Source organism: Lutra lutra, chromosome 14 (genome assembly GCF_902655055.1).
Source record: "Lutra lutra chromosome 14, mLutLut1.2, whole genome shotgun sequence".
Taxonomy (NCBI): domain Eukaryota; kingdom Metazoa; phylum Chordata; class Mammalia; order Carnivora; family Mustelidae; genus Lutra; species Lutra lutra.
In genome coordinates this window covers 40,697,860-40,710,117 of record NC_062291.1, presented here as the reverse complement: position 1 = coordinate 40,710,117, position 12,258 = coordinate 40,697,860, and the positions used below count along the sequence as shown (strand labels likewise).

At 56.3% G+C, this 12,258-nt stretch overlaps 1 protein-coding gene across 3 annotated transcripts in view; it reads right to left on the bottom strand.

The window, feature by feature from the left end:
- ANXA11 (annexin A11) overlaps positions 1-12,258 on the bottom strand; it is a 37,192-nt gene that overhangs the window by 4,367 nt on the left and 20,567 nt on the right. For 2 of the 3 annotated variants that reach the window (XM_047702114.1, XM_047702113.1), the window contains 9 exons: positions 10,604-10,716; positions 9,273-9,665; positions 7,895-7,982; positions 7,558-7,652; positions 6,741-6,854; positions 4,688-4,778; positions 4,216-4,295; positions 4,041-4,097; positions 1,646-1,739 (listed from right to left, as the gene is read on the bottom strand). In XM_047702114.1, coding sequence (XP_047558070.1) covers positions 1,646-1,739; positions 4,041-4,097; positions 4,216-4,295; positions 4,688-4,778; positions 6,741-6,854; positions 7,558-7,652; positions 7,895-7,982; positions 9,273-9,665; positions 10,604-10,716 — 1,125 coding nt within the window. Of the gene's footprint in view, positions 1-1,645; positions 1,740-4,040; positions 4,098-4,215; positions 4,296-4,687; positions 4,779-6,740; positions 6,855-7,557; positions 7,653-7,894; positions 7,983-9,272; positions 9,666-10,603; positions 10,717-10,912; positions 11,060-12,258 lie in introns of those variants that run through there. The other variant, XM_047702115.1, reaches the window with a different exon arrangement.

The window sequence follows — 12,258 nt, the reverse complement described above, 5'->3', positions numbered from 1 at the left end:
AACATGGGGGAGAGAGCGTTTCAGAACACGGCAAGATGCCAGCCATCTGCAGGCCAAGGAGAGGCCTCAGAAGAAACCAACCCCCCCTCCCCAACACCTTGGTCTTGGATTTCCAGCCCCCAGGACAGTAGAAAATGAGGATCTCTCGCGTAAGTCACTCAGTCTGTGGTACTTCGTTTCAGCTACCCGAGAAAACACACACAAGCATGCGATGAGGAAGCCTCCTGGCCTTATGAGACCCACCTCTCCCCTCAGCTTGCAGTACCCCAGGTGGCCCCACTGACCGGCCCCCCCACCAGCTCTCAAGTCAGACAGGCTCTTCACCCCATGACACGCATGCACCCCACTCCTGTCAGTTCCTGGCTCACCTGAGTCATCCCTTACCACCCCATGAGCACCCCTCCACACACACCGACAGAAAATTTTGCTCTCTTCTCAAATCCCTTCACTTCACGTCCATGCCCACTTTCCTTCCCCATCATTCCATGTATCTGTTTTAGCTCTCAGTCAGGCTATGAGCTAACACCCGTCTGGCCCCCAGAGCCTACCCAAGGACAAGTTAAGCACCCATGGCAGTGGGACTCCAGGCTCCTAAAGAGGCAGGTATGGCCCAGTGGAGACCCGTGTGCTAACTCTAGCTCTGGCCTTAGTCCGTGCACAGAACAGGGGGCTGGGTGTTCACTCGGGCCCCCACCAGGCTATGTGTGGCTGTCATTCTCAGTCCCACCACCCCTGCCCCAGGGCCTTTGCACATGCGGCTCTGTCATGTTTTTAACTCAAATGTCATGACCTCAGCAAGGACCACTCCAAGCATCATCCCTGACCCCCGCACCACCCCTGACCCCCCACACCACTCCCTATCTCTGTTTCCAACTTTATTGTCTGTCACTGAAGGATTTACCAGCTGGCACAGATTCCACTTCATTTTTGTCTCCTGCCTGTCTCCCAGAACAAGAATGTCAGCCTGAGGACAGCAGCGATTCCAGAATATGGTTCCCTGCTGCTTCCCCACACCCACTCTAGGACCTGGCCTGTGGCAAGAGCCTGGTTTATAGGTTCCAAATGAATGAGTAAACAATGTGCTTTCGTATAATGCACGATCAATTGTTATGCTGATTTTTGTATGCCACGCTTTGGAAGGCGTTGCATCGGGTGCCCTTAAAGACTCTTCTCAACTCTGATTTCCACATTCTGGTATATAAAGGCGCCGGCCAGCAGGAGACCGCACTCCTCTCACCTCTTCCTCTGCTTCCCCCCAGAACCAAAAGCGCACGGAAGTCTGGAAACCCACTGATAAGACCTTTCATGTCACCACCAGGGGGCTCTGTTTTTCCTAAGATTTTTTATTTACTTATCTGACAGACAGAGAGAGAGAGGAACACAAGCAGGGAGAATGGGAGAGGGAGAAGCAGGCCTTCCGCCAAGCAGGGAGCCCCATGCAGGATTCAATCCCAGGACCCTGGGGTCATGACCTGAGCCAAAGGCAGCAGCTTAATGACTGAGCCACCCAGCGCCCACCAGGGGGCTCTTTTAAGGAGGAGTAAGCCCCATGCAGTGGGCCTGCCAAGTGTTCCTGCTAGCTGTCTCCCTTTTATACCTTGTCTGCCCTCATCTATCCGGCCCTTGGGACATGGGACCGCCTTACCTGCCACCAGGTGGGCCCGGCTCCGGGAGCACAGAATTGCATTGAACTTGGACTCATCTGTTCCCAGGCGGTTCTCCCCAGCTGCATACAGCTCCTGCACAGAGGGAAAGGCAGGCATGCAATGTAGGCCTCACCCCAGAGACCAGGCCCAGGTTACCTAGGGCAGCCATGCAGGCCCACAGAGGAAGGAAATGGATGCAGGGCTCTGGCTGTGCTCCATGCACGGGGCAGAACTAGACACCATCCACACATCATCTCGCCAGGCAACACAGGCTTCTGAGGTGGGAGTGGGGGGGGGTAGGACACTCAGGACCAGGAGAACCGAGGCCAGCTGAGGCGGGGACAGGCAAGGGACAGCTTTAACCCCCAGCAAAGGAGCAGCAACACAAGAGGGACAACAGAACGAGGGCTGGGCTGGAGTCCTAGCTCTGCTGCCAACTTGCTGGGGGGCTCTGGTGTGCCAGCAACCCTCCTGGAGCCTCACTTTCTCACCTCTGAAATGCAAAGGTCAGATTAGATTCAGGATCACGAACTTGAAAGCCCAAAGGTTGTCTGGGTAACTTAAATGAGGGAAACAGGCCAGTTGTAAGGCTGGTGGGTGGGGTGGGGACGAAGGCTAAGCACGCAGAAGTCTGATTGCTTCTTAGCACCTGCTGGAGCCTTTTTTTTTTTTTTAAAGAATTTATTTATTTGACAGACAGAGATCACAAGTAGGCAGAGAGGCAGGCAGAGAGAGAGAGAGAGAGGAGGAAGCAGGCTCCCCACTGAGCAGAGAGCCCGATGTGGGACTCAATCCCAGGACTCTGAGATCATGACCTGAGCCAAAGGCAGAGGTTTTAACCCGCTGAGCCACTGAGGTGCTTCTGCTGGAGACTTTATTATAATAGAGGAGCACAGACCCACAGTTGCCAGAAATCCAGATTTCTATATAAAATTCCCAATCTTTATAAGAAGTTTCCCTATCTACAAGAGGAACAATGAATAATATGACAATGAATAGAATGCAATTGTGGGTGGGGGTCTGCATGTGGCAACCACTTTCCCTGTGTTTCCCTGTGTGTCCCTGTGTATACCATAATAATGTTTGCAAATGGGCAGAATCTGCACTTGCCTGTTACATTTTTGCAAGTTTGCACCCCAAATATTTGTCAATTCACAACCCCTCATGCCAGATGGCCCAGAAGTGCTCTAGAGGCCTCAGGTAGTGGCTCTGGGAACTCAAGGCATCAATGGCCAGGGGAGGAGGAGCTCAGAGATCCCACAAGTCAAGGTGAGGCAGGAAAAGGTCCGTAACTAAGAAGACAGAGAAGTGGGCACAAAACCTTGAAACTGAGGCAGCTTCTGTGTTGGCCAGGGAATGACCAGGCCTATCTAGCAGACAGGAAAATAGGAAGAGGAAAATTCCCACTGGGGCAAGGGCTAGAGCTGGGAGCCTGGAGATGCCCAGCCCTGAGTCCAGAAATGTGAGGGCATGTCTCAAGCTAGGGGAGATGTTAAGGCAGACCCTGAAGGAGGGCATCTGGGGTGAGGCCAGGACACATGAAACAAGCCAGGAGTCTGGGCCCTTGTCCAGTCCCTGCTTCCAGGTTCCTCCAGGCACAAGGGTCAGCCTCTCTGAGCCTCGGTTTCCCCATATGGAAAGGAAATGGACCAGACTGGAGAGCAGCTGTTTTCCAGCCCTAAAAAGAGAGAGAGCCCTCCACAAAAGTCCTCTTCATCCTGATAGACAGCAGAGATAAGGAGACCACTGGCAGCTCCTGGTGAATGGCGGGCTGGGGTTGGCAAGGGCGACAAAGGAGGAGAGAGGGCTGGCCAGCTCCATCCCACCAGAAGCTGTGACTCTCCTCTAGCCACAGCTGCTGTGGTCCGATTCATCAGTGGGAAACCCAAGCTCCTCTAGAGAGACACTCAGACGACCTGACAGAGGGGACGGGAGAGACCTTTGCCTTTAAGCTGTGGTCATGAACGGCTGCAGACACCGGCAGAATTCTAAGGCTGCACAACTAATGAGACAGCTGGTTCCTAGGCTCTGGCCTTCAAAAGCATAAGAGGCAAGTATAAAGTCTGCCCGTCTGCAAACACGATGACGTGCAACCGAACATAGGAAGAGGACCAGGTCACAGGAAACCCCCCACATCCACCATGACCTCCCAACTCCTGTCACAGCTGTCTCCCAGGGTCACGCTGAGGTGGGTCTCAGAAGCCGACGGAGGTGAGGGGACACCCAAGGTCTTGCGGGTGATATGCAGTGGAGCCTACCTGAGACTCACAGCGTCTGGGACCCGCTCCTGATCAGCTGCTCTTTCTACCCCAGAGCCCTCCCTCGGGGAGCAAGAAAGCAGGGGTGCGCCCTGATGCCGGGAGCCCAGCTGGGCCACCGGGCTATGACACCCACCTGAGCATCTCTCTGGACCACCGTCATGTCCACGTTGGTGCTTTCATCCCGGTTTCCCTGAAAGGAAGCATGAGGCATGGTCAAGGCTGCTCCTTGCAGTTGGCGCCTCCCCGGTCCCCGAGCCTTTTCTGCCTCTCTCTGCTCTGAGCCCCAAGCTCTGTCATGGGAAAGGCACCTGAGACAGAGAGATGAGGAGCCGCTGGAAGTGCCCGGACGTGTCGCTTCGGATGGCCTCCTCCAGGGTCTTTTTGAATTCTGAAAGGGAGACACAGGGAAGGCACGCCCTGCAGCCAATCAGCAGCAGACTCCGGCAAGAGGAGGGCCCAGGAGTCCTGGGTGTGATGAGGTCCACACCACCCTCCAAGGGACAAGGGGACTGTGACCTCCAGGCTGACCCCGCCTCGGTCAGGCTCAGCCAAAACCACACCCAAGAGGTTCTCCCACTAGCCCTCTGTTACCTTAGCTACCTGCCCCGTGTGCAAACAGCAGGCAGGGCTGGGTCTCGGATCAAAGCCTCACGTGTTGGGGGTGGCAGAAGATGAGGTGATAAGAAGGCCAGGAAGGTCTAAGAGGCTGAGGGAGAGGGTGTAGCCAAGGCCCAGAAAGCAGGAGTCTGTGAAGGACTAAGGGGCGGGCACCAGCCTAACCTGTTTTGTAGGCTCTGCTTAATTCCCGGATGTGCTCGTTGCTGCGGGAGGCGAAGATCTCAATCAGGCAGGCTTCATCAGTGCCAGCCCCCTGAGGTGGCAGAGAACACAAACCACAAGCTTGTTCGAGCTCCCTCACCAGCACGCGGGGAAGACAGCAGGTGCCCTATGCCCCACAGCACAAACCCCAACAGCCACTGCCACCAGCACCGGCCCACGCCCCCGGTGGGGCTGCTGCTGCTGTCGGGCCTGAGGCAGCCAAGCTCCCCGCCACTGCCCCAGTCCCACAAAAATACCAGAGTATGACAGGGACATGGTGATGCCCAGAGGTCACGTGAAGGACCACAATCATTCCCCCACAAGGAAAACGGAGTATCAGAAAGGTGGAGTGACTTATCCAAGGCCACACGATAAATGGTGGGTTGAAATGTGGACCCAGATCTGTCTGATTCCAAGTTCAGCTCATGAATGAGACAAGACAGAACTGAAAAACGGGTATAAAGCCAGAGCAGAGGTGTGGCCAGAGGAGAGTCCTGGACTGGACTGTGGAGCATCTGAAGACAGCTAGAAGAGGCAGCCCCGACGAGGCCGAGAGAGAGGAGCATGTCAGGAGTGGGGAGAAGGCAGAGGACATGGGAAGCCTGGCTGCTGGGTGGGCTTGGATAATAAGCCTGCTGCTCATTAGCTGTGTGTCGTCGGGCGCCTTTCACCACCTCTCTGTGCCTTAGGTTCCTGGTGCATTAAATGGGAGCAGCTAACACCTACCTCCTGCCAAGCTCTGAGGATTCAATGTTAGGCATGAGAAGCACTTAGAACAGTGCCAGTCACGTAGGAAGCAGAGTACGGGGGGAGCTATTTTTAGGATGAGCACAACTGTTCGATGCCTCAGAGCTTGCAAAGAGCTTCTGCTGGCCGCCGTGCTCAGCGCTCACCACACGCCGCAAGAGTGAGCGTCTGCAGTCCCATTTTACACATGCTTAAGGACACACCGCTCATCAGTGACAGGTGACCCCAGCCCTGTGTGGTTTCCCATACTCCACAACCACCACCACCCCATGAAGCCAGCTAGAGGCGGCGGCTGGGCCCAGCACAGGTCTGGGGGCCGCTCCCTGGGTGCTGTCCCCACCTGCCTCCTGACCCCTCCCTAGAAGAGGGCATGTCTGAGGATCTCAGCAGGTGCCTCTCCCCCCGCCAGGCTCCATACTGAATTCTCTGCCTCTCCTCTGGGGGGCAGGAAGAGTCATGGTACCTATCACGCCTCTGAAAAATGATGGATTCCTTCAGGAACACCTGCTCAGTTCACAGGGATTTGCCCCTCCTGTGGGAGTTGCCCCTGCCCCATCCACAGGATACCTGCTGTGGGGCTTAGGAGCCACAGGACCGTATGGCCACAAGGAACTGGCCTGGGGGGCAGACAGTAAACCCTAAGCAGGCCCGTCAGAGTCGGCCTCTAGTGGAATTTGGACTGAGGGATAGCTTGTTGTTTCTGTGGCTGAATCTCTGAGAGTTAAACAGAGTGGGGTCCCTAGGGATCCTCTGCCCCCAGCAGATGGAAGAACGAAGCGGGCACTCAGGAAGCAGCTGAGACAAGAGAAATCCTGCTTGGGTCCCTGCCCTTGCTCAAGCTGGGCTGCTTACCTCTATCCTCATAACCAATTCTGTACCTCCGTCTCCCTTAAACCCCTCGAGAGTGTCTCTGCTGTTTGCTAAGGCAGAGTCCTAAATGAAGGAGGATGGTCCTACCTACGGCCTCATATGCCTGCTCCCATCTCTGTGTCACCACCAGCTTGACCACCCAGCTGCTACTGTGCTTCTGAGATGGGCAGACACAGATGCTCCCTGATGATGAATGACACCTGTGTTGCCTCTTAGGGAAGTCACCGGAAGTCACCCTTTCTACAGCACTTGGATTCCAACCTGAAAGGCTCCAGGAACCTCACCGACAACAGCAGCTAATAAACGGGCTCAGCCCAATATGCAGTCCAGGCCTTTCCCTGGCCTGTGTGTCCAAGTAAGCAAATAAACACACACATAAACACAAACATGTACATACCTTGATGGCTTCCTTTATCTCATAGACATCGAAGAGAACCGGGGTCTTCATGAGAGCCAGGATTGTCTTCTCAAAGTTTCCTGACAGTTCAGACTTCAGATCTTTGATCAAATCCTGATCGAATATTCAAAGAGACAAACAAACGTATTTTGAGAATCCACAGGCAGTGACTAATAGGGACAGTATCGCAGATCTGAGGCCCAGCAGCGCCTGCCTCAGCCAGCCCGGACCTGCAGAGCTGGAGCCTGCAATTCAATCCGCTTCCCCGGGGACCCGTGGCTCATTCAGGCTGGAGAAGCACTGGGCTAGATAGAACACCAGGCCCAGTGTTTACCTAAGGTTCAAAAGCCCAGAAGTTCAAAATATGTTCCCATGCATTTGTGCTGAACTGCAAGCCTTTTCCTTCAAAGCTCCCCTCCCAGCTACACCTCCCAGGGTAGTCATGAAGAGGACTGGGATTAGCAGCCTGGTCCCCAGGAGGAAAATCCGGCCCAGTGGGAACCGAAGGGAAATACCATCCATGGTCTCCATGAGTCATGGCAGAGCCAGGGCCAGAACCCAGATCTCTCTCATCAAACCTCAGTGCCCTGTGGACTTCTGGATTTCCCTCAGAGCATTCTTCTGTTTTACAAAGATGCCATAACCCAAGAGGGCCCTGCTAGGTGGGCAGCAGAAAATGCCCTAATGGGCCTTACTGCCCACCCAGTAGACCTAGGCTCACCTGGGACCTAAGAAAAGCAGGGGTGAGTGGGGCTGTGCTAGAGGATATGCCTCAGTTCAGTGGGGACCTGCCCCCCAATGCCTTCTCCCTACTCACCTTCCCATAAGCGGTCTTGAAGGACAGGAGGATCTGCTGGCGCTGTTTGTTGGAGCGACTTCCCAGGCAGTTGATGATGGCCTGCTCATCGGTCCCTAGGACAAGAAGAGGCGGATGTGGGTAGGGCCGGGGTCGTGGGCATGCTCTGCAGCTGGAAGCTTCCCTGGCCGAGGCCCTCCCGTTCTCCTGGGCATCCCCACCACACCCCCACATCGACCTCCTCTTCCACCACCACCACTGGGACTGGGTTAGCACCTCCCAGCAACCCCACATTACCCCAGAGCCACCTGGCGAGTCAGGGGGGCCGTCAGGAACCGAGCTACCCGGGGTCACTCACCAAAGCCTTTCATAGCTTTCCGCAGGACCTCAGCATCTCGCAAGGGGTCAAAGCCGGGAGCATCTGTGATGGTGCCTCGGTTTCCAAACTGCTCGGACAAACAGACTCACAGAAGATGTCATACACCCCAAATGCAAGACTTCCCTGCCCAGACTCTGAAAGCAACCTTTCTGGGTACCTGAAGGAGCCTGCAGTCAGTCACTAAGGGAGCCTACTGTGACCATTAGATACCCTCCGGTTCGGGGACTGAGACTTCTGCCTGGCTCCTGTGCTAGAGGCCCGTCTCTAGCCGAGTCCTGATGCTGAACATCTGCCCTATGCCCAGGTCCTCTGGCTTCCCAATGGGGCAGGTGGTGCCTGCAAACCTTCCTGCCACAGCACATGGGAGCACATTTCAGGGCCCTCCTGCCATGGTCTGGGTAGGCCATGGAGCAGTTCGGTGCAAAGAAGGAAAGGTATTCCCTCCAGAAACGCCGGCGTCCGGCCTTTACCATAGTACCCCCCGCCTCACTATGTCCTGGACTCTGCTGCTCTGGGCGCTGTTCTCCAGGCTCTCAGCCCCGCTTGCCTGCCGGACTCCTTCCTGACACTGACGGCTGCCCTCCCCAGCAAACACATTTTCCTGCCTAAGTGGTCTCCTGGTGGCTTGCCTTCTGGGCCTGGTGCACCACTGGTTTTAACAGGTTAAAAAGAGAAGCTTGGAGAAGGGATAAGGGGGAGGGCAGAGGAAGATGGAGAGCAGGGCAGGGATAGGGAGGAGTGGGGGCAGGGAGGAGAGGGACCCTCTGTCTAATAATAGTAGTCGAGCACATACCACTAGCCCCGTGCTTGGCTGGTTTGGCCATGTAACCATGACAATGAATTCTAGGCACTGCAAACACGAAATGCTCTCCAAAATGAGCCCAGAGCAAGCCCTGAGGAACTGCCAGCAAGCTTCCCCAGCCAAAGGAGGTTTTAAGAACCCTCTAAGACCAGCCTGAGAGGCACCTCGGGAGACTGAAGACTAAGCTCCACTGGGCACATGGCTTGAGGCCCGGGGCCCAGGCAGTTCCTACAAAGCACTGAGCCCAGGCAGTAAATGACACAGGAGGAATGATGAGTACCCTGGGACGTTCAGCTCCAACTCGCACATGGAACATCTAACCAAACTTCGAGAAATAGGGCAGCTCCCTAAGGTCTTTAAGAATATAAACTGGTGGGGAGGGGGCGTGTGTGAGAAAGCAATACTCTGGTAAAACAAGAAGTTATAGATGGAGGACAGAGCCCTTCTCCATGGGCTGTGCCCTCCCTGGCCCCGCTGTTAGAGGACACTGGGCCACAAGTTTCAGGCCTTTGGGGCCCAAGCCTGGACCAAGGATGACCCAGGGCAGGCACTCACCTGGGATGGAGGCACAGCGGGGGTGACGCTCCCAGACCCCAGGTATCCCGGGTAGCTTGGCACTGGCTGCTGCTGCTGCCCAGAAGGTGGCATGGGCGGCTGCCCAGGGTAGGTCATCGGCGGCTGTCTGGGGTAGGACCCCGGGGGCTGCTGGCCAGGGGGCGGCATGGGCTGGCCTGGCACAGGGGCCCCTGGGTAGGGCGGATAGGAAGGCATCCCAGAGGGCGGGTTTCCTCCAGGGGGCGGATACATTCCATATGGAGGAACAGCCTGCTGGGCGGAAGGCGGCTGCCCAAAACCCCCTGGGGGGATGGGAGGATAACCACCCCCAGGGGCCCCAGGGTACAGGTTTGGCACGTTGGCTCCTCCGAATGTCCCAGACATGTTGGATGCCTGAAAGTCCACAAAGCAAGCCTAAGATGAACGACCCCACCCCATGCCCCTGCCGCTCACCCAGGAGCATGGCCACAGCCTGTCCATCCGTCCTTCTCTGATCTGAGCCCTCCAACACTGAAAGCTCAGAGGCCAACACCCCTGGCTTCTCGGCAAGGCCCAGCCTGACCACCCAGCTTGAAAACTACTGCCCCCTTCCCCTGTACCTGTACTCCTGAGCCCTGCATCTGGTCTTATGCCCAAGGCACCTGTATCTGCTCTAACGCCCCACAGTTTACTTATGGTGACTGGCTGTCTCCCCAAGAGCTTCAGGGCTCAGATTTTTGTTTGTTGTATCCACATACTCCTGGTGCCTAGAGTAAGCCAGGCACAAATGAGACTTGCATACGGGCTGCATGGTTGACACTGAGCAAGCATTTGTTCTTAGATTATAAAAATATATTTTTATAAGCCAATTAACAAATAAAAGTAGCCTATGCTACCAGGCACCCGGGCCTGAGCAGAACAGTCATCCACATGTACACACACACACATGCACGCGCACATGCACGTGTACACTGGCACACGCATACCTACGCTCTCCTCCCTCCTGACACTACACAGTGCTCCTACAGAAGTGTTCCATACATACTCTGTGAAGGCACTGCCCCATCCACTTCAGGGAGGAAAGAGACCCGAGAGACCAGGCAACCCAGTGCAGGCCCCTTCCCCCCAGTTTACAGATGGGACATCGTGAGCAGGGAGAGGCCCGACAAAAACCCTTTGTTCTAAGATGCAGTCCAATACTTGGTGCCCACAGGCAGGCACACACACAGACACCTCTGAAGGCACACAAGCCAGCAGCCTTTTTCCCTCTGGCCATGCAGGTATTACCCCCCCCCCCCCCCCCCCCCCGCCCCATACCTCAGGGGCAGCCCCAGCAGGAGGGCTGGACTCACCATTCCAGAGAGGTAGTCCTGGTTGAACTGCCCTGCATAGTTGGCCATGTTATCCAGCCCGATCGGGGGCATGCTGGGCGGGGGGTAGCCAGCACCTCCCCAGGCACCGCCACCTGGAAGCAACACCAAGCCCTTCAGCAGCCTGGCGGCACCCCCAGCAGGGAAAGGCAGGGCAGCAAGCTCTCCAGTCGTCAGAAGGGGAGGCCAAAGCAGGGCCTCTAGGACAGCACTACAGACCCCACAGAAAACACTCAAGCAAGAAAGCTGAATGAAGCCCGCCGCCAGAAGAAAAGAAAAGAGGGAACATGCCTCTCCTTCCAGGGAGGAAGGTCCGGATCAGCAAACCCTCCCAAGACCTCTATGGGACTAAAGAGGTAGGAGGACCAAGGACAGAACTGCCCTCCTGGGCTCACCATCATGGAAAGGGAATACAGACATAAAAACAGGTCATTTGGGGTCACTGTACTCAGCCCGTGCCAGCGGTGAGCTCAGAGAGCACCGAGAACCCACGATGAAGGGAAAGCATGGCAGGGAAAGGTGGGTGTCCTGCCGACTGGGCTGTTGGCAGTGACAAGTCTGTGAAAGAAGGAGAGCAGGACGACAGGGTGGAAGCAGACAGGGCTGGGTCACGCAACACAGACACCATTCCTACAAGGAGGGGTGGGCAGTTGGGGAACAGCAGTAAAAAGTCCTGAACCCAGAGGGACCCAGTGTGTGCCTTGGGGCGAGATGTTCAGCCCCTCTAGCTCAGCTTCCTTAGCTGACACGCAGGGATGATAATTAGTTTGCCTCAAACTGCCCGGATGAGGATGGAGACCTGATGCCTGTGCGGGGCTCCCATGCCATGGCCGGCCATTGTTGTGTGGCCCCCTGGTTTGTTAGATGCCTTTCTGACCACAGCAGTGAACAGGCCCCGAGGGCCTCGAGCTCAGCTTTTCTGAGGCTCCAGGCCCCTGAGGATGGAGCCTGCCAGGAATCCCCGGCCTGCCCTCTCTTCGCCACTCGGCGTGGCGGGGGTGGCAGCATAGGACACCATGGCAGCGTCCCTAGTGGCCGAGGACCAAACTCGAGGCCAGCGCTGGCACCCCTGAGCCGTGCCTTGTTCAGAGGGAAATGGCCCTGCTCAACCCAGTACGCCACGTGATGGTGGCCACGCCACCTCCCCGCTCCAGACCTGTTCTCCGCCTGCTGAAAGGGCAGAGTGGGCACAGATGGCCGGCAGGGTCATGGGTGCTCGGACTCCAGGGCCTCTGCTCTGGGGAAATGAACTTGCCCACCGGTGTTGTGGGGTGAGGGCAGCTCAGGTTACCAGCCTGGAACGATGCCCTCATCTCCTCCCCTACCATGGGGACCCAGTGTCATTTCAGGAGGAACCTGGGAGGGGCCAGGGCCAGAGGAGCTGATTTCTGAGTGTGAAGAAACATGCTTTGGTGGGGCCGGGCTCTGGCGGCCTGACGGCAGGTGCAGCCCCCGTGCAATCCGCCCGTAGCTTCTAGAGGTGCAGCACAGACAGCTGACCCATAGCAACAGCCTCCACTTCCTCCCCTGACCGAAGGACCCTGCGGTTGATCACAGGGTGCCAGGGGCTTTACCTGGCTATCTCACTAGTCTCAGGTGCAATCCAGTGGAAGAGAGATACGTGAAACCATTTGCAA